Raw genomic sequence first — 20789 nt, 5'->3', positions numbered from 1 at the left:
CTGGGAGACATCGTCTGAGCGCTAATGAGGTGTTTGAGTTTTGGCCAGGATTAGATGGGGGCATTCTGCGTTTGGCTTGACAAGTTCAGCTGGAGAAGGGCCAGAAGACTTAGAGCTTAGGTCCTGGAGACTCCAAGGGTGTGTAACAAAGAGGAGAGCTACCTGCTGTCTCCTTGCTGTTCCCCTGCCTTGTGTGCACAATTTCCCTGCCAGCGAAAGGCCAGCAGCCCACGGGACCAGACAGAGCAACTCTTTGGACTTGTGCTTTGCTTCCTTGCAGATAAGATAGCAGATAACTTTATTTTCAGGAAAAAAATGAGGTGTGCTCCAAGCATGGATCAGCAGGTGGGGAAAGACAGGAATTAAAAGTAAGTAGAGGGTGGCTCTGAGGAGGAAATAGCAAGTGAGAGGCAATTGCTCAGGAGCTCACGCTACATGCTCCTGATTTAAAAAGCATATTCACTGCTTGCCTGGTTGCTCCAAGGTCAGGAAGGCAGCAAGAGTGGTGCCAGCACAACAGGTCTGCTGGAAAATAAGGCGCCCTTGTGTGGTATCCCCCCTCCAGGGGAGGTGGAGCTCCTCTAATCTCCTTCCCCTTATCCCTCTTCCAGCTGACCTCCTGGGCTCAGTAAATAACATTTCAGGAGCTGCAGGAACCGGTGAACAATGAGCGGCCTCCCAGGGAGCCAGAAATTCCTTCCACCTAAATAGCAAACTTTGCAGTCTTGGCTAAAGAATCCACAGTTATTATTCATTTAAGTGGTGGTTTGTGGTTTTTTTTCCCCCCGATATGTGTATATATATGCCATGCCTTGTCTGTCTTTTACCCTCCCACTTTAAATGTGATTCCAGAGGGGATTTTTCTGGACCTCCAGCTGGCACCCAGTGGCTAAACAGACCCAGCCTTCTGCCTGTTGGAGTGCCTGGTATTAGGTATTGCTTTCCTCTTCTCTTGTTGCTGTTGTTTAGGGATGGCTCACCTGCCTGATTACAGCGCAGAGGGAGATGGAGGGAGATTCGACTGAGCCTTTGGAAATGTCTGGAGGGATTTGTCCATCTGATCCCTATTTATTTTAATAGAGCATTCAGACCTCGAGAGCTGCCTGTCAGACCTGATTTTGTGTCTCCAGAACCAACGGGTGTAAGGTTTTGCTCACTTGATTAGCCCTTATCTTGGGTTTCTCCTTGTATCCGTCAGCGTTTGGGTTTGTGTTGGTGTTTTGTGTGTTGTTTTTTTTTTTTTTTCCCCTGTGCAAAGACTGCATCCTAGAGTTGGAAGTGATGCTGTTCTGGACCTCGGTATTTGTATTCTGCTTTTGTTTTGAGCTGGAGCGAAGGAAATCCAGAGGAACTGTTTATACCCACGTGAAAGAGACAGCATTCCCCTCCTGCACGTGGGGCTCCCCGGCCAGGCTCGGTGGCTGAGGTTTGCAGCAGGGATCCCCGTGCCAGTAGCCCTGCATCCCCGTTTGCCTTCTCTTCCCTCCATCTCTGCCCCCTTTTTTCTCTCCCTTCCCTTGGTGAGTGTGCAGCGTCTCCTCCACTGGCTGCTTCTCGCAGGGTGGGGTGAGGAAAGGGGGGGTGGTGGAAATTCCTGCAGTGAGCCCCAACCCTTCCACCCCCACGCACTACCCTGGGAGAGACCCAGACAGGCGAGGTGACTCAGCTGGGGCTGGCTGCGGCCTGGGGCTGCCGGTGGGGAAATGAAAGGCCCCCGGGCAAGGCAGCCAGGCAGCTGGGGGTGGCGGCTGCCGCTTGCTTTGCTTCTCTTTTTTTTTTTTAAGCCCAGGGACCTCGCAGGGCATAGGGGAGACGGCTGCTGCACGGGCTCCAAGAGCCTGTGGGAAGTAAAAAGGGAAAGCAAGCCTGTTACCAGCAGGCTTCAGGTCAGTCTGCAAGGGTCCAGTCTTTCACCGAAAATCTTTAAGATTCAGCAAATCAGAAGCGATTGAAAAGCAGTGGCTGAACCTCCCAGGTTTTTTGCGTCACGTAGGTGACTCTGGGGCAAGGTCCACCCGAGCAGAGGACCGGGAGCAAGATTCGGGCTGAATCTCTGCCTGTGGTGGTCTCCAGCCGGGGATGGCATTGGCCTGCCTGCCTCTGGAGGTGGTGATCGTGGAGGGCAAAAGCCAGGTCTGCTGTCAGGATTTAAGGGGCTCTGAGCTGGGGTGGGATGAGCAGGATGAGTGCTGTAAGGGGGACGCCCCTCGTTTCCTACCTTCTCCCTGGGAAACGTGGGGAATTACTGGCTTTGAGCTGCTCCCCCTCCCGTGCCTTCTGGACATGCGGGCGCGCAGGTGTGCCTGCAGAAATGTGTGAAGACATGTGCGTGCTAATGGCACCCAAATATAGCAGCTGCTCCTCGCTCCTGTTAACCTGTCAAGTGACTCCTCATTCTCCTCGGCTTTGTCAAGCCGTAGGTATTACTCACTTCCATGACTAATTCCCTATGGAGGGCCCCTAAAGAGGGTTAGAAAATGAGGCCTCCGTCGCTCTGGGGCACAAAACATCACGTCTTTTTTTTTTTTATTTATTTTCCTGAATTTGGCTAATGAGAGGAGAAACTCCCATAGATAGACTCGAACTGCAGACAGGGAGTCCTCAGACAGGTTTTTTCTCCGTGGCAGCCGTCCTGGCGCCCTTCCGAGGAGGCGTGCACACCGCTTCTTGCAACACCCTGAAACCAGCCCTGGGTGTCTGCAGGAAAGCCCAAAGCTGCTAGTTGGGGCCGGTGCTTTCTGCAGGAGGAAGACGTGATGGAAACGTGCTTAGGGTGGGATTTCACTTTCGCTTTCATGGACTTCCTTTTCTCAAACGCAGACGCTCGCCGAGTAAAACCGAGCTGCTTAACAGCACACAAGAGGATCATGCGACCGCAGAGAAGTCTGTGTCTTCTTGGAGCGGCGGGGGGGGAATTAGGATTGGCAGAGTGTAATTGGTAAAGCTTGTATTTGGCTGGGATTTTGATTTTAACAGGCCCAGAAAAGCGCCAAGCAAATAAGAAGTTGGGACCTTAAATTTGCTCTCCAGCACCTCTGACGGCAAAGTATACCCGAGTACACTTATTCAAGAAGGAAGAGTGCCACCTATTGAGTCCCACATATCCCCTCCTCGAGAAGGCTGAGTGTGAGCATCCCATCCAGGTACTTTCCAGGCACGGCTCCACACCACTCATGTGGTGGGAAGGAGCCTCAGCCTGCGGTGCTGTACTCCTGCAAGGGGAAGCAAAGCGTGCCCATTAAAAGCCGGGTATTTTACATTACTGCAGCTGTGCCATGTGCTATAGAAGCAGATGTCAGTTGTTAGAAGTTGCCATCAGCAATCTTCCAAGCAGAGACCATTTCGTGGAGCAGGGTCTGTGTTTAACATGAAGAAAACCCACAAGGCTTCCAAACAGTTCTGGGCGAGTTACGTTAGTGCTGCTTGACGTGCATCGGGCTCTTTGAGGAGCTGGTGAAAGACACGAGGGAATGTGGGTCCGGTAAGCGCTGGCTGCATGGGCAGGGTTTGGTTCTCCACGTGGCCGTCGTGGAGCCTCTGCCCATGGCCGAGGGGTCACTGGGAGCCACACAAGGCAGCCTAGCAGCAGACTTCAGTTCCCACCTCAGGGAAACGCTTAAATGCCTAAGAAGGGAGATAAAGGGTACCCAGACAAAATGTTTCACCTTTAAAAACAAAAACACCCTCCTCCCCCCAGATTTCGTTCCTTTAATTTGGGTTCTGGTTTTTGCTCCCATGGGAAATGAAGGTTTTTTCCCCTGCTCAGAAAACTCTTCCCTTTGGTATTTTTTTTTTCCCTTTGAGCTTCTTGGTTTTATTCTTTTGATGAATTATTTACCTCTCTTGGGTTTGGGGTTTTTTATATTCTCTTTGTGTTTATCTTCAAAACATACAACTCCCAACACTCCCTAATAACATACCACCTCCTCACACTCCCCACTTCCATTCAGCACACATCGCAAAGCCACTGTATTTGTTGGTCATTTGTCTCCCAGTGTTACATTTATATATACAGGTGTGCTGTAAATCATGCGGTATTGCCTCATGGCGTTCCAGATGTGCTGAGCCACCTGGTAGCGTATTTCTGTGAGTAGTTTTGGTTTATCCTTGGCTTTTGTTGGTGCATGCTGTCTGAGCAGAAGCTGTAGGGCTGGTGCTGAGTGACCCCAGTGGATGCTGAGCGTTGCCCCAGTGCTTGCAGAGCTCACTTAGGAGGGAATCAGGCAGAGTGCAGGTAATTCCCAGCTAGGTTTCTTTCTCGGGGGCACACTGGGGTCTGAGTGGTGGGAGCACCAGCTGTGGGGACAGGACCTTTCTGTCCCAGTCTTGCATCTTCCACCAGTCTGCAGTGCGACAGCGAGCGAGTTGCCACACCGTGCTTTTCCTTTGGTCTCACTTGTTTATAAAGTGGTGTAAAAGTACTTTCAGGGACATAAAGCGAGAACTGCGTGCCTTTGTTGCAAAAGCTGCTGGCCTAGAAATGAAAGGCCATGGCGAGTTCGAGTGCTGTTACTGACACCATAGGGCTGGACTTCAATGCTTGCACATCTTGGCTGTTGAGTGAGAAGGACAGGATCCACGTCGTCCTTCCAGGAACTGCTCGTGGTGGAGCTGCTGCTCGGCTCCTTTCTGTCGCCATCGGCAGACCCACAGCGGTGCTGTCTGGCACCCCATTTTTCATACGAAGCAGCAGTGCCAAGGTGGGTTGTAGGAGATGCCTCTTTGCCTGGGCTAGCTTGTGTTAATCTGTGTGTCGTCCTCAGTAGTGACAAGCCTCCTCCTGCTGCTCCCGACCACGCTGCATTTTGATGGACTTAGGGCATGTCAGTCCTTAGCAAGGCCGAGGAGGAGGGAGGGAGTCCCTGGAGTGGCAGCAGCCACGCAGGAATTTGGCACGCTTTTTGCCTCATGCCTGCTGCTCTCTGACTCTTTCATTAATTCCACTCTGTGCCGCAGCTGAAGAGCACGTATTCAGACTCTAAGGAGGCATGTCTAGTAGTTGTTCAAAATCAGTTAATTTTTTATTGGATTTGCAGTCGGACTTCATGGGCCAAATCCACCCCGGAGGGCTGAGGGTGGGGAACAGGAGGCAGCCTGGGCTTTCTCTGGGTAATTGACTTTCTCGATGGTGTCCACCCTCTCTCAGATTTGCACAAGAAACCTCCGTGCCTTTGCTTCTCCAAAGTGCTAGGGCTGAGAGGCCTTTGTCCCTGGCAGCCTCCGCCATCAAGATGCATTAAATTAAGCATACACACACACCGCAGCCCTGAGGCTATTAACCCCCCGTGCACACAAATAATCTGTCGTGGGCTAAGCAGAATAACTTATGTTTGGACCCTGCTCTCGTCCAATTCATTTCCACACCTGCGGGAGTGACCTTCAAAACTTGCTGGAGGCTCTGTCTCCAAAGTCGTTTTCTCATTAGTGGGAATGAAATGTACTGTGGGGCTGCTGCTGCATCTCCGGAGAGCCGAGCGCCGAGCAAGGCTTCCAGTCCCTGCCCTCGGATCATGCCAGGCCCTGTCAATCCCTGTCAGCTTTCCAGGCGCCCTGCTTCCCTGCCTGCTCCTTCTTTTCTCTCCGTAATAATGTAATTAAGATTAATGAGGGGTCCTTGCGGCACTGCCACAAAGGTTCGGGTGCGCGGGGGCTGCTGTTTCAGGTGCCTGGATGGATGTGCCGGAGAGCGGTGTCTGTGGTGCTGGCAGTTGTTTGGTGCTCCCTGCCACCCCTGCTCGGAGGAATGTCTCTGCTCGCTCCCTCTGTCCTCCTGATGGCTGCACCTGGGGCTTTCGACCAGGACTGAGTGCCGGAGCCACTGGTGAGACCTTGTGCAACACAACCATTGTGCCTGGCATTGGCGTTGATATAAGTCATGCTCGGAGACCTTGGCTTGGACTCCTGGTTCAGGTGTTTTGTGGCTGACAGTCGGTGTTTTACACCGAACATGAATACAGCCAGATCCTGCCCCAAAAGCATCCAAAATACAGAGGGAGCCAAAGCAGAATCAGCCCCTGGCCTTACCCTCGAGTAAGGAGACTGGAGGAGACCTCTCCTTGCTGAGCAGTGTCCTCATGATGGACACAGCAAATGTAGGGAATATGCAGGGTGTATCAAGATAGCTTTGATCACTTGAGGGACTCTTTTAAAACAATACGATTTATTTCCATAGTGAACACGGTCTGGTGGCAGTGTTTCCTTCTAGCCTTCATCTCGGGCGTGCCATGGGCAGGTCTGTAGTGCTCTTAGACAGTAAGGGGAGAAAAAGCCCAAACCCTCCTGTTGTGCTTCGGGTCCTTGCCATCCATCAACCAGGGGTCACAGCAACTGCAGATCGTGTGCTCGGGTCTCAAAACCTGCAGGAAATCAGTCTTTGTTACATGGAAAATAAAGCAGTCTATGGGGAAAATAACCATAAATGTTCATTATTTGTACAGGAAAATCAATTTGTAGGCCAATTGACCAAATAAAGTAATACAATTTGCTGGGAAATTCCCTAGGTGTGGCAGGCAAATCACGGAGTGGAAATGGCAGCGGTGGCTTTAGAGGTTGTCTGGTGGTTTGGGGGTGGGAGGGATCAGGGGAAGGGAGGTAAAACAGGGAAAATTAAGAAAAGACAACAGAAAAGACCGCTTTCTGCCCTTCTGCTGTGCAGCCAGCTGAAGGGAAGGTCCTAACAAAAGGAGGAGAAGCGGAAACTGTTGTTTTTTGTTTTTGATTTTGGGTTTGTTTGTTGTTTTTTTTAATATCACAGAGGGTGTTGGAAAAAAGGTAGCAGTGTCACCACGAGTGTGGCAGCACGGAAGGGCCTGTGAGAGGTGGCACGGCCGTGGTGTGCAGGGAGTGACAGGGACACGACCTCCCTCGCTTCTCCCTCGTTTCGTGCCCAGCCCATCCTGGGCAAGTCAGTTGCAGCCTGTGTGCGTGGAGTAAAATCAGCTAATCACCCTGCAAGGGCTTTATGGTGGTCCTGGGAGTCTCGTGGCAGGGATAAATGCCGTTTGCAGCCTTCAGTGCCGAGCTGAGCATTTCTGAACGACGGTACTGGTGGTGGGCACCCTGCGGCTGGACAGCGATTTGTCCCAGGGGCGCGTTGACACCGGTCAGGTGTGAAACGGTGAGGATCGATTTGTCAGTCGGGCTCCTCCAATTATCCCAACCAGATCCTTTGTGCTTCCTGAACTGGGAGGCTGTGTGGGCGTGCGCGTGTGAAGGCGATGAGATTGGGAGGGAAAAGGACATCTTCATCCGTGTTTGGCTTTAGGGGATGCTTTTTTGACCACAGCACTAGGAGGCATTGCTAAGGCGGTGCAGTCCAGCTCCTGTGACAGCTGAAAAGGCTCCCCCAGAGCTTCTGGTCAGCACTGGATGGGAACGTGTTGTCCTGGCTTTGGAAGAGCAGCAGAGCGCTCTTGGTTCGTTGCCTTGCGTGCCTGCATCACGCTCTGCACCGCTGTGAAACGCACCCACAGCTCCTCGCCTGCCCCTTAACCACCAAAAGCTTCGTTGTGCTTTCCAAATGGCATCGCCTAACGGCAGCGTCACCACAGCAAGTAACAGGCAGTTTATTTGCTCAGATTTCACTTGCTTTTGGCTCTCCGTGATGGGGAAGGGGCTCAGGGGAGGCCATGGCTTCGTGCCTGTGCAGGTCTGTAACAACAAGCTCTTTCCCAAGCCCCGAGTGGCACTGCAGAGCTTATCCTGCTTCGACAAACTCTGCCAGTCCCACCACGCCTGCACCTTTCTCTGCTTTGTTTTGGTATTGATAGTGTGAGAGTGAGATGTTTGCATAAACACCAGACTTTTTTTTTTTTTTTTTCCAAACGTGAAAGCAACACCCTAATGAATATTTGGAGTTTTCGTGTTTGCTTTGGATTTCCCAAGTTTGCTTGGCCATCGGGAGGGTCGAGTCGATCTGAGGAAGCTTTGTGGGCAGACCTGGCTGCTGCTCGCTCACTAAGTGGCCGCCATCTCCTCAGATTTCTCTGCTCCCTCCTCAGTGCTGGGGGCAGACTCAAAACGCTACGGTTTGGATGGCTTTCAGTGCCTTTGCCGGCCTGGAGCATCTCTGGGCAGGTGCTGCGTGCACTCAGCTGCAACGCAGAGCTCTGGTTGTGCTGGGCGAAGCTGCTGCTGCTTCTCTGCTCTCAGCTGGGCTGCTTCAGTTCTGAGGGAAACTGCTTAGAAATCTTTTTCTTTTTTTTTTTTTTTTTTTAAGCTGTGAAAAAAATGCCCTCTTGTTCTTTTCCATTTGGTTCTGGCCAGGACGTGAGTGGTGGAAAAGTCAGGAGGCTTTTCGGGTCGGTCTGACACCAGGGTGCGTGAGGGGAGGATGCCTCGGGTCAGGGACCTGCAGTGCAGGAGCTCTCGCTTTTGTTCTTCTTCTCATGGCCCTGGTACATTACGTTTTCGGTCACCAGTGATTACGAGGCTCTTCTGTGTTTTGGAAGGCCAGCTTTTAAGATGTTTTTAGACCTGATTTTCCAAAGGAACCAGCTGTAGCTCTCAACAGGGAACAGCTCTCAATGGTGCAGCAGCAGCAGAATCTTCTTCCATGTGGACAGCAGAGCAGGCTGTAAGCCATGCCTGGAAATCTCAAGGATCTCAAAGAAATGCTTTAAGCACATGTCTCCAGAGGAGAATATAAGCATAAACCCCAGCTGAATTTCCCTTGCTGAATTATTTCAACTTCGCAGGGAAAGGCTGTGTTCTCTTGGACCTGATGAGATGAAACTTTGGAGTGAAGCGTTAATTCCTTGGGGGAATGATGGACAGTTATTTTGTTCTCTTGTCTTTCTCCTACCTGAAAGGTAGAGCAGTGAGGTGCGTGAGGAGAAGAGGAAATGTCTGAAAGCATCCGTGCCCTTTTGCTCGTTGTCTCTTCACCAGAGTGGAAGAGCAGGAAAGGAAAGAAAAAAGAGAAAAATGCGTGAGTTTTGCTTTTATTTAGGAGATAGCATCAGTGTACCACATCCTCAGTTGGTGTAAGTTGACTTTTACTCCATTAATGCTGACTTACATTGCCTGAGGACCTGGCTTCAAATCTCTGCTTCCTTCTTTTCAACCTCAGACTGAAATGGACAAAGTTTTTTGATGTGGGACAGACACAGAAAACAAAGACCACAGCACTCCTCGGCCTTCTTCCAAAGAGTTTTTGAAAGCAGGTAGCTCCAAAAGACTGATAGATTTTCTATCCTGGGGTATTTCCCTTCAAAGACTGGAAATTCCACTTGGCTTTTCTAGAAGAGCATAGCTCTGACTCTATTAACAAATTATCCTTTAGGCTTTATAATTCACTCAGAGGTAATAAATGGGAAGCGTTTCCTTCTGTTCACAGGTCTTGTTCATCTGTTTCTTTAGGGCTCCAGAAAATAATGTTGTTAACATTGATGGGAAGAGCTTCCCTCCTGTGTAACTTTTTTTTTTTTTTTGGTTTACAACATATATAATTTCTCCAATTATAATAGTACCTACAGTCATGTTGGTACTCTTCATCAGCGCATCCTTCTCTGCTCCAAAATGCTTACAGTATAAACCAAGTAGAGAAACAAGTACGAGGGAAAGTGTTACTACTGGCTTTTTATAGCAGGGAGACCGAGCACAATGGGGTCAAGTGAGTTGCCTGAGATCACACAAGGAAGTTGTGGTTAAGAGCAGTCTTCTTCTTTGACTTCTTTACTCTCTCTCTTTCAAGAAAAGAATGAGATCCCCTAAAAAAGGGCCTGGACTGTCTGTACTGGAATTGATAGCTTAGTATAAAGAAGTTGGTGCAAGCAGCCCTGGATGGTGAAAGGGTTTAAGCAAAAAGACTCACAGCGTGCCTGATCATTTGTGTGTCTCTCATGTAATACAGCTGGGATAGGCTGCAGGTCTAATGTGAGGAAGATTAACATCATTTTTTTTCCTGCCACATGTCTGGAACTACTTCTACTACACAGCAGCTGAGAGGAGACGTGGGGGAATCACTCTTGGTAGTACCTCAAGCTGTGGAAGATAGTGAGATATTTGTACTGGGGTACCCTGCAGAACAGCTGGTACCTTTGCACCTGGGAGTGCAGAAATCTTCCCTCACTTTCAGCTAAGTTTCAGTGTCACTCCTCCAGCTCCAGAACGTGGAAGTGCAGCCTGGAGCATCAAAAACCCCTGATGTTAGAAGAAGCAACCTGCATCTCTCTGAGGACCAAGCAGTCCTGTTAATGGACCTCAAGAAAACACATGGATATTGACTAACGCTTGACCTTTCTTCTAAAGTGCTATTTAAACAGAAGGAGCCAATGCATGAAGTATATCCCCAGCTCAGAAGATGGAGTAACACTGGTTGTTTCCCTCTCCCATTTGCTCTCAGAAGAATAATTGCAATTTGGCATCTAAGCATTTGCTTCGTCAGTTTTGCTGCAGCAAAGCCCAGTTGCCCACCTAGGACTGTGCCGTCTGACTTGGAGGTTTGCACCCTGAGATTTTTGGTGCCCTGCGGAAAACTTTGAGATTTCAGGGTTTTCATTATTCAGATAACTCTTTTTGTTAAAGGAGCCCTTTATCCCAAAGCACACCCTTACCAGAGCCCTCCAGGTGTTTAGCCATCCTGGGTTCATTGTCAGTCTCCAGGAAAGCTTTTTGATATGAATCTTGGGAGTACCTTCTCCCTCTCAGGAGGAAGATTCCTCACACTTGGCAATCTCAAAATTCTTCCCACACACAGCGAGGGAAAGCCCTGCTGCAGGACTTTGTAACAGCTTCTTAGACCTGCTGTAGTCACAGCCTGGCTCTGAGTGCCCCATGGATAATGGGATCCTATAAGGTAACGAGGTAATGGGAGTTCTTTAACTCAGACTGTGACGAGCTCTCCTCTTAGGCTAGAGAGGACAATTTGAGAGCAATCCCTGCAAGTACTTAAATTGCTGCATGGAAACTGATTATTCTGACCTCTTCTCCGATTGGGGTTTAAGAGATCCTGGCTTGTTTGAGAAGAACATTGGATGCGAGTCTTCCTGGACAAGGAACCAGAACAGAGAGGTTCATTGACAAAGAAAGCTGGTTGAACAGATTGACACCTTGCAGCATCAACTGGTGTGCAGTGAGGGCTGCCGGCAGTGATTTCAAAGCATTTTGCTACCTCCCAAATATCAACGATCTGTCAGGTATCCTGCTAGAAATCAACAGAAAGGCTGCTGCGACCTGCATAAAGTAACAATGGGTACACACAGGCTGGCATCAGCGCAGTTTGTTGTTGTGGGCAGGTAGGAGGAAGATGACGGTAAAACCCACTTACATCCACATCTAAATCACGTATTAGACTGGTAAAACACCCAGGGCTTATCTTCTGGGAGGATGCACGCTGTGCCATCAAGGTGTTTTTTTTTTTCTCCCATTGACCTAGGCCTCAGTAACCGTAGGGAAGCCAGTTTTATTTCTACAGATCCAGCTACTCCAGGCATCACAACCCCAGAAAATGGATCCCAGTTTGGGATCCCACTGCAGGAATGCCGGTGTGGTGGTGGCGTCTTTGTGCTGAGCCACCCCTGTCTGCAGGAGGAAGTGTTCAGTTATTGGGGCAGCGAGTGTTGTTTGGACACCCATCCTGCACCTTTTCCAGAGAAACCAGATCAAGGACCTGGAAAAAGTCCAGTGCATGGAAGGACCCTGGGAAGGAGGTCTGCCCTTGCAGCAGGATTTATCAGTGCCAGCTGGGACTCTTGCTCTCTTCCTTCGTAACACTCTCCAATGAATGGCCTTTAGGATTTTTTGCTGAATCAGGTTTTGCAGAACACGTCAGTGAGCGGTTGGTGCTGGATCAGGCCTTGCCAGAATATGTCATTTCTCTTTCCCAACTGCTTCATTGCCTTTATTGCTGTATTTGTATACAACCTTAGGGGGGCAGGGACAGAACTGAGAAGCTCCTGCGTCAATGCTCTTCAGAGCCTCATATGAAGCAAACTTGTCTGAGCAGGCCAGCTTGCTCACATGATGGAAGAAAATATTCCAGGAAGAAAAGGGGAGTTTACTTTGACCTATTATAAACAATGGTGAAAAAAGAGATATTTTGCCCAAATTGAGACGTGTCTGTTTGAACAAAATATCCCTTTTTTGCAGAGTTGCTGGGCAGGATTGGCTGTTTGGGAATGATGGCTTGGCAATTACTTGTGAGTTCGGCTGCTTAACTGTAAATATTGCACTGAAAATGGTGGCCTAGGATGAATGAAGATGAGAGGAAGAATAAGCTCGGTGGGATGCATTTGTCCTTATTTTAATGCGTTCTACCTGTAAATGTCAGTGTTCTTTATCAAAGTGAGGAAGTGACACTCCTGCAGGAAGGGTAGCAGCGGCGTGCCGAGATGTGACTACCTGTGATCGTGCAGTAATCTGTGGGCAAAGCTGGGGCAGAAGAAAGGTTTTCAGATGTCATCTTCTTGAGGAGATTCAAAAACCAAGGGCGGGCTGCACCTTGGTCTTCCTTGTGTTTGGGGACTGTGAAATGGGGAACAGCAAAGGGACACACTGCTGATGGCTGTGTCATAAGACAGAAAGTAGAGGCACCCAACTTGTTTTCAGTAAAGGAAGAATTGATGACAACTCAGGACTGCTGGTGAGGAGACAGCAGGTGTAGACACAGAGGGCTTGTTGGGGTGCTCAGGTGGATCCCCAGAATCTCTTGTCCCCTTGGCTCCAGCTCTTAGACCCGGCCATGCCAAGCTGCCTCTTCAACGGGCCTCTGCTCACTGCCGGGACTTGTAAACTGCGTTCGTGAGACCCTACTGAAGAAAGTGACACGGTCCCCAGTCCTGGAAGAGCCTTTGTGGTCTGCACTGCGTTCATTTCTGCGTGTCCCTTGCTGTCTGTACCTCGAGCCATCCCTCCTTTCCGTGCTGGACCAGCGTCCCACCGGCGCTGCTGGAAAGGGATGCCGAACACCAAACCTGTCAGCCATCAGGTGAGGAGCTGCACCGCAGCTGGTGGGGAGGCAGAAAAACAGCTGCAGAGGAAGGCTGCTGGCTGTTGGTTTATTCATTTGTTCATTACCAAACAGGAGACGAGGGGCCGGCCGGCTCGTTGGGTCCGTGATCCCCCCTTTTGGCAGAGGTGCAGGCGCCCCCGATTCCGTCAGCCCGGTACGATGCTGGCCTCGGGCGCCTAATGAAGGCCCAGGGGAAGGCGGGGGATTAGCTGGGCAGGCACCTGGCCCTTTCCTGGGTGTTTAATCACGGCCGAAGGTAAACGCCAAGCCTGTCATTTAGCCAGCAAGGGGGTGTGTGGGCTCCACGGGTGTGTAATTTCCCTAATGAAAGCCATTTGACTGGGTTTATTATTTGAAAAAGAAAAAAAAGATTCCAGGCTCTCAGAACCTCCCCCTTTCCTTTTCCATATCTTTATTATCAATAAAAAGGGAGAGAAAATGCTGTCTGGACTCGAGGATTTCCTTCGCATATGGAACAGATTTAGCATTCCTCAGCTCCCAGCGTTGGCAACACACCAAGCTCCCCTCTTGCCTCCCCCCAGCATCCCCTGCCTGCTCCCCGTGTTTCCCAGACCTACGTGTACAGAAGGAATGCATATGCTGTTGTTTCTGCAGTTGTTGGTTTTCATTTTATTTTCTTCTATCCAATAGAAATCATATTTGCAGAGGGTTGAATCGCAGGCACGTGAATCGTCTCGCAGACAGCTCTGATGTTTTTATCGGTGCGCAAACTCTTCGGGCGTTTGCGTTTCTGCGCGTTTTTCTGGTGCTGATGTGGACGCTAAAGGAGCGGTGTCCGTAGGGACTGCACCTGCTCGTCGGCTCGGGTCAGTTCCCAACGGGATCAGACATCCGGCGTTTGGCGGGCGGTTCCTGTGGACTGGCGAAAGCTTTGATTTCATGCGCATTTTTTTCCATGGCGCTTTTTTGCCTTGCAGCTCTCCTCGCCGAGGCCTTTCCATTGCTGGGATCAATTAAATGCTCACCAGGGACTCTCGCTGCGAGGAATCTTTCCTTTTCTGGCTGCCTTTGAATGTCACACCAGGGCGTTCAGCTGTTTTGACCTTGTTGCAGTAGCTCCCAGGGCAGAAAACCTTTCCTAAATCCTCCCTTCCCTCCTCTCCCCCAAGCCCTGTGCTTTCCGCCCGCCGCTCCATCTGTGAGCTCTCCCAGGGCTCTTGTGCAACAGCTCGCTCGTGGTATTCTTGGCTGGGAGCGCGTGGCTCCAGGGGAGAGCTGCGAGGGGGTTGGATGGCTGGGTGGGGGGAGAAAGATTGTATTTTGTAACTCCTGACCTCTCCTAGCCACACAGAGCAGAATTTTCCCCTGCTCTCTGAAAGGGAAGAAATTCCACTACCTTTTTTTTTTTTTTTTTATTTTTCCCCCCATCTTTCTGATGGTCCCTTGCTTTCATGGCAGAACGAGTGGGCTTCTGGGCTTCTCCACTCAGGTAACCTTCCACCATTCCAGCATCATTGTTTTGGTTTTTTTAATTGTAGCTGCATCTCTACATTTGACTGATCTGTAATTTTAAATTGTGTGTTGGTACCCCTCTGATTTTTCCTGGGGAAAGGAAATATTCTTGCCTGTGATTTTTCAAAACCAAGCCAACCTCCCGCCCGGACAGTACTGTAAGAGAGGCAGTGAGAGCAGTCACTGGTGTCAGAAGACCCCAGGAGGGTGAAGTGGTGAGTGACAGAGGGCTGGGCTGATGCAGGACCGGCTGGGGGGGTGCGGGGGAGAGAGGGTTATGGGCTCCAGCTCCAGCTGTGTTGCGTTAGCTGGTATCATAACGCACAGAATTAATTCTGTGAAGGGGAGGGAATCCTAACGTGGGAGACAGCTCTGCTCTGCCCCCAGCACTCACCCTTGCAATAGCTTTGGAGAATTGCAGGAGTGTTTTACTCTCTGGCTAGGCTAATTAAGGCGAGGATAAATGATGTTCGTTCTGTTCTGTGCCCCCACTGCGTCCAAGGGGCAGGGGAAATCCCTGGGTTACGAAGGGAGGGTGTCAGCCCTGAAGGGGCAAAGCACAGCTTTACCTTTCCCTCGTGTGGGTGAAAATGGAGTTATTTAACGGGGGAGCTTCGAGTGCCAACTGGGAGTCTAATTTAATAGTCACCTGCCCCTGCTAAAGGGGGCTCCAAGGAACTCTGCATTGTTCCGTGGTTTTTTAGTTAAATCCTGCCTTGATTATTGGGCTCACGGAGGTGTTTTTTTTTTGTAACTGCTGAAAGTTTTTTCCTTGTCCTCATGTGCACGCTCCCAAGGGGCTGGGAGCTTTTCACGTGGTGCAGGGTCAGTGTGTAGCAGGAAGGCTGGAAAGAGAGAAATTCTGGCAAATGTAATGCCTTGCTTTTCAACTTTGGGAGGCCCCCAGTGAGCTCTTAAATTTATGTTCATAACTGATAGTTTATTAGGGATCATTAAATAGGGTTAGGTTGGTAAGATCCAGCACAGGCCAAACCACGCAGTGCTTACAGTACAGGTTTTATCTTCTGCTGAGTGACATGGGTTAAAAAGATAATACTTCCACGAATTTTAACTGATTTTAAGTTCTTTTGCTTTTGAGATTAAAAGGTAGACAAAATTATTCCAATGGGAAGATGCAAGTGTGAAATAGTTCAGGTTCAGCTGTGCTTGCGGGTGCCTTTCAGGGCAATCAGGTGCTTTCTCAATTAAGCCAGGCTGCTAGCTTCATCTTTGTTGGGGCTGTGAATTAAAAACAATCCAGCCTTTCAGAGGACACGGACAGGATTTTCTCTCAAGTGTCCGACATCCATGTGAATACCAACAAATTGGGAGGCGGTTTTCTCTTTAAAATACTCAAACTTTATTAAAGGGTCATGGCTCAACACCAGCATTCCTGTAACGTACAAGAGCCCTCTGTAATGACACTCACACAAACATGAGCTTTTTTAATGCCAGATGATGGGGCTTACATCCAATACTATAAATCCTGACGTACCTCCCCATATACAGTGACCCCACTGCAGTCCCTGCCTGGATTCTTGCACGTCACACTGCTCAATGTGCATTTTGCTACCTGCCACCACGAGCAAGGTGAGATTTGATAACTGAAGCAGTATGACCGCAGGTATCTCAATATCTTCACCTCTGCAGGTGGGTTCCTGTCCTGTCGTCTGTCTGCACGTGGCAGAGGACTTCAGCAAAAGCCAGAGTCGTAGGAACGGCTCCTTGGTGGATTGCTGCTCACAAACAAGTGTTTTTTATTTACAGCTTGGACCTCTGCCTTCCCAAGTCAATGGAAAGACAATTGATTGTAGCAGGTTCTGGACCAGGCTTCTGGCTACCTTTGTGCTTAATTTAAAAGTAATGTGTATCTACTGGTGAATGCCTCTAAACAGATTAAGAAAGTGCAATTGATTCAAAACTGACTATAGATGAACATAAAAGGCAAAATTGATTGTCTCGGTCTATTTTAATTTTCTGGGAATGCAGAAATGTTAACAAAAAAATGCCCCAAACCTAGTGGCATAAATACAAAGTACAAAATAAACACAGTTTAAAAAGAATACATTCCCAGGGCTGGACTGCAGGTGTTTGCAAGGGCGCTGGAACTGCAGTGGCCCTATTTCCAGTGCTGTCCATTCGTGTTCATTCATTTGTTTTTAGGGGAACAAGCTGGGTGATACCCGCACAGATATGTATATATATTTGTATACTATACGTACAAATTTGTACATTATACATACAAATATATATGTGTATATATAGGTATGTATGTATATTTGTATATTTCAACTTTAGGTGTAAGGATATGATTTTTAGGAAGGCAAAGGACAAGCATTTTAAGGAGCAGGGGAAAGCGGGAACTGGTGCTCCAGGTCCGGTGGGCTGTTTCTGTAGGTTTAGTGCCTCCCTTTTTGCTGCACTCTCGCTCTTGTTAGGGCTGATGAGTCCCTGGGTAGTCACTGAGACCCGGTAACTGCTTGAAGGTACCATAATGGCCATAAAATGATTTTTAGTATCTGATCAGCGCTATTCTCTTTAGCCTGCAAAGTCACAGCAGAGCGCGAATTGCAATTATTTTGAAGCGGAAATTTGCACACCCTCCCTCCCCTCCCCCTTTAATTGTTATGATAAATTGCAACTTCAGGAAAATATATAAAGCTCTGGCGTGATAAAGCTCATGCTGATATCAAGTCCTGGCTTTTCGGCGTGACAGAACTGTGGTGCAAATCCTGCCCTCTCTTTGCATTTCCCTTCCTCCCCTCCCGTTTTCCCTTTCTCTACTTTTCTCCCCACTGTCCTTTAGCCACCGTGCAGCCCAGAAGCTGCTTTAGGCAGAGGATGAGCTCTGTGCACGTTCTCCATTTGCACTGGGGCAGGGGCAGAGATGCCCACGTGTGCAAAAAGTGTTTAGGGGCATGAGACACAATTTATATCATGTCCCGCAGGCTGCAGGCAGCGAGAAATCTCTGCGAAGGGCCAGGTGAGTGGGGCTCTACTGCTGTCCGAGGGAGCCTGCAGGAGAAGGAGAGCGTTGCAGGTTGTCACGTAGGTGCATTGGTCCTTGGCACCATCAGGATTCACCTGCTGCAGCTGGGTCTTGGAGAGCCACCAGCAGAAGTCACAAGAATGATTTCCCCATGTCCAAGTCTGGGCATTTTCCCTCTTGCTCTTTTCCCAAGGATGCTCTTTTCTTCTTCACACTGCAAGAGCAAAGTGCACAAAACCTCATGAACAACAAATCCGGCTCAGAGGGTGTCTTTTTCCTTGTATACATGACTTTTCCCATTTTGAAGCCAGCTTGGCCCACTGCTCCTCTCTCGCTGGCTGTCTGCAGTTCACAGGCAGCTGAGTTCTTGGCTTGGAAGTGCATCGGAATGGAAAAGCTAATGTGCCTCCTTGGGGCGATGCCTTCCAGATGGATTTAGCTAATTATCACAACGATTAGGGCTCCCCTTAATGACCACAACTGGAAATTTATTGACAGAGGTAAACAAGAAGTTTTCGTTTTGTCTTGATGGAAAGTTCTTAATTTGTTTAATTAAAAAAACATGGGCTCTTCTGTCACTTAGCCTTGCTCCGCTCTCCCCTGCAGAGAGCCTGACTGGCTCTCCCACAACATTTCCATTTTGCCAGGTTTATTTGGAAAGTTGGAGTTGCTGTTGCAGAGAAAATGTTGTTAGTTAAGCATTGCCCTGCACTTACTTGACCTGTTTCACACACCTTTCTTCGTTTTGTTCCAGTCCTCGCTAAAACCATATTTCTTCTGTATCACTCATCTTATTGAAGAAAGTATATACAAAGAGTATGCAAAACTGTTTTACCTTCCCTCACTGGTTCTCTGCCCAGTTTCATGCTTTTGTTTGTGATATTTTAAGTTCTGTGGGGCAGTGACATTGCAGGCTCTTTTCCTGTGTTTCTAATGTAGCACAAACACAGAGGCAGTGAAAAAGCAGCTTTTGCCCCCTGGGTGTTTTCCTCTGGTTTATTTGCGTCTTGTCAGAAGTGAATTGTTGGGGGCCAAACACTGCCAGGACCTCCCAGGGGAAGTCAGGACAAGGCAAGACCCGCCAGATTCCTCTGGACATGCAAATGCACAGTGAAAAGTAGCCTCAATAATTCAGGTTTAGATGGATGTGGACTGTTCACTGGTATGGGAGACAAACCTGCTGGCTGGCAAAGGGAGAAGTGTTCTGGATTATCTGGGTCACGTCTTTGCTGTGTTACTGCCAAAGGTTGCATTTCACCTATTCTGCTGTGTTAATATGTTGACATTTGGTGGGAAATATTCAGGAGAGAGAGTCTGGAGCCTAACTGTGCTCCATCTTCCTTTCCTGTTGGCGTGAACGAGAGCCAAAGTAGGAGCGGAGAGATGGGGAGAGGCTGGAAGTGCATGGCTTGAGTGTTAGAACTGGAAGAGCTCGATAGAGACGTGCCTCTACTGAAAAGTCCTTTGCAAAGTGAGCATGGCCTTTGCCCACCCACCATACCTGTGTGAACCTGTGTTTTTGAGACCTGGGCAGCATTGCTGTCCAGAGCAACCATTTGAGAGGAGCTTCTTGGTTCTGGATTGCCTAACCAAATTCTTGTTTTCTTCTTTTCCCCTTCTGCCCTTTCCTGTTGCAACTGATTCCACCCTGTGCCAGAACCGGGGTCGCCTGGCAGAGAAGAGGACGATCCCCCTGCCTCCAACCAGGATCCCGAAGAAAGAGCTGACCTCAATTTTCTCGCATAGTGACGACAGTGAAGAGAGTGACAAGGGCAATGGTCAACACCCCGAAGTAAAGCAGGAGGAGGATCTCCATATCAGTATCATGAAAAGAAGGTACTTTCCTGCCAGGGAGTGCTGGCATTGCAAGAGCAAAGACAGAGAAAACTGGGCAGCAGGTGACCACCCTTTCTGGGTCAATACTGCCCGGGCTGCCCAATGGAGTCACCTCCAGGGCCTGAAATTCAAGTGCAAATGTCCCATTATAGTTCAGGAAGAGCAGTTGGATACTCTCCTGTGCTTACTCACTCCTGTTTGGGGCGAGCATGGCTCTAAGAGGCCTTGTGTCACGGGTCTTGTGTTTGCACTAAAGGCATCTGCGTTTGCAGACGGTGATTTTTGTTCCATCCTCTGCCCAGCATTCTGTGTCTTTGTGCCTGGGGAGCCAATGAATTGCATGACCAAGAAACTATGGGCCTTTTACACAGCCATCTGAGAATCCACAGAAATGTATGGGTCAGAAGGCCTATCTTTTGCTCTCATTTGCCCAGAAGTTCTGATGTAATAGAAACTGGATAATTTAATGTTGGTGAGCAAAGTTTGGGGTGGAGATAGCAATGATGGTGGTAGTTACGTGTTCTTGATTGCATGTCAAAGAGCATAGCCACGTCTCCCTGGTCCTCTGTAGTACAAAAGGAGACGTAATGGAGTTGCAGGAGGCAGAGTCACTCAGGGTTACCTCAGCACTTAATATTTTGGTTACGTCTTGCTCAGTACCATAGATGTTCACACAGGAGCTCACGCAGGGTTAAAGGAGGAGGAGGAGGGATTGCTTTGAGTTACGTTCAAGTAACTGTCCGCTGGGCTCTCATGTAAGGCCTTAGTGCCAATAATATTCAGCTACAAAATTTTGGGTTCTCTTATCCTTCACAAGAAATATGGTGTTTAGAAGACCTGTAACTACAGGAAAATAAATACCTAAAGGTGATGTGTCTCAGCCTCCCATGCATATCATTGCAACTCATCTTGATTGTCATCTCTCTCTGATGCATAAAATCACTCAGATCCTAAGACAAGCCCTATAAAAACAGAGGAGTGGAAACCGAAGGCATGTAATTGCTTTTCTTATGTTTTATGTGTTTCTCGCTCCTGAGTAGATGAGCTATTTCCCCTCTTGCCTTCCAGCGGACGCTGGTACATTCAGCAACAGAGAGCTCGAAAGTCGGGAGACAGAACAGTAGCCAGCTCTTCTCATAAAACCCACCTGTAATTAAAGTCCGGGTTTATCATTGCAGCTGTCCGATGGCTGTGGCTGAGGGTTATCGCTCGGAAATGAAAAGGTGGTTGGGGAAAGCATCTGCCCTGTCTGTGCAGGCAGGAGCCGCGGAGGGGAGGGAACCCTCCTCATCAGTTTGGGGAAAGTGCCCTTCTTCTCCACCCCCCTTTAATTATGCTCTTAATTCTGCAAAATTACAGCGCTAGATTGTTCTCATTAGAAGGGAGAACGTAACGAATGTTTAATTGATACGCTGGGCCCCCAAAATATAAAGTGCTCTTATCCTAAATCTTTAATTACTGTAATTGCTTTGCCTTGTTTATTAGGAAGTGAAAAAAAAAAATACTCGGTAGTTATTAGCCAGTGGTCCCCCAGCTTAT

The 20789-nt window shown here is 48.9% G+C and overlaps 1 protein-coding gene across 10 annotated transcripts in view; it reads left to right on the top strand.

Annotated features, from left to right (window-relative positions):
• Positions 1-20789, top strand: part of SAMD11 (sterile alpha motif domain containing 11) — a 115512-nt gene that overhangs the window by 20722 nt on the left and 74001 nt on the right. For 7 of the 10 annotated variants that reach the window (XM_050714851.1, XM_035557421.2, XM_035557413.2 and 4 more), the window contains one exon: positions 19072-19250. In XM_050714851.1, coding sequence (XP_050570808.1) covers positions 19072-19250 — 179 coding nt within the window. Of the gene's footprint in view, positions 1-2969; positions 3144-12790; positions 12929-13047; positions 13107-19071; positions 19251-20789 lie in introns of those variants that run through there. The other 3 variants (XM_035557418.2, XM_035557414.2, XM_035557420.2) reach the window with 3 other exon arrangements.

Source organism: Cygnus atratus, chromosome 21, assembly GCF_013377495.2.
Source record: "Cygnus atratus isolate AKBS03 ecotype Queensland, Australia chromosome 21, CAtr_DNAZoo_HiC_assembly, whole genome shotgun sequence".
NCBI classification, from domain to species: Eukaryota; Metazoa; Chordata; class Aves; order Anseriformes; family Anatidae; genus Cygnus; species Cygnus atratus.
The sequence above is the reverse complement of the archived record's forward strand: the minus strand, read 5'-3'. Positions and strand labels throughout refer to the sequence as shown.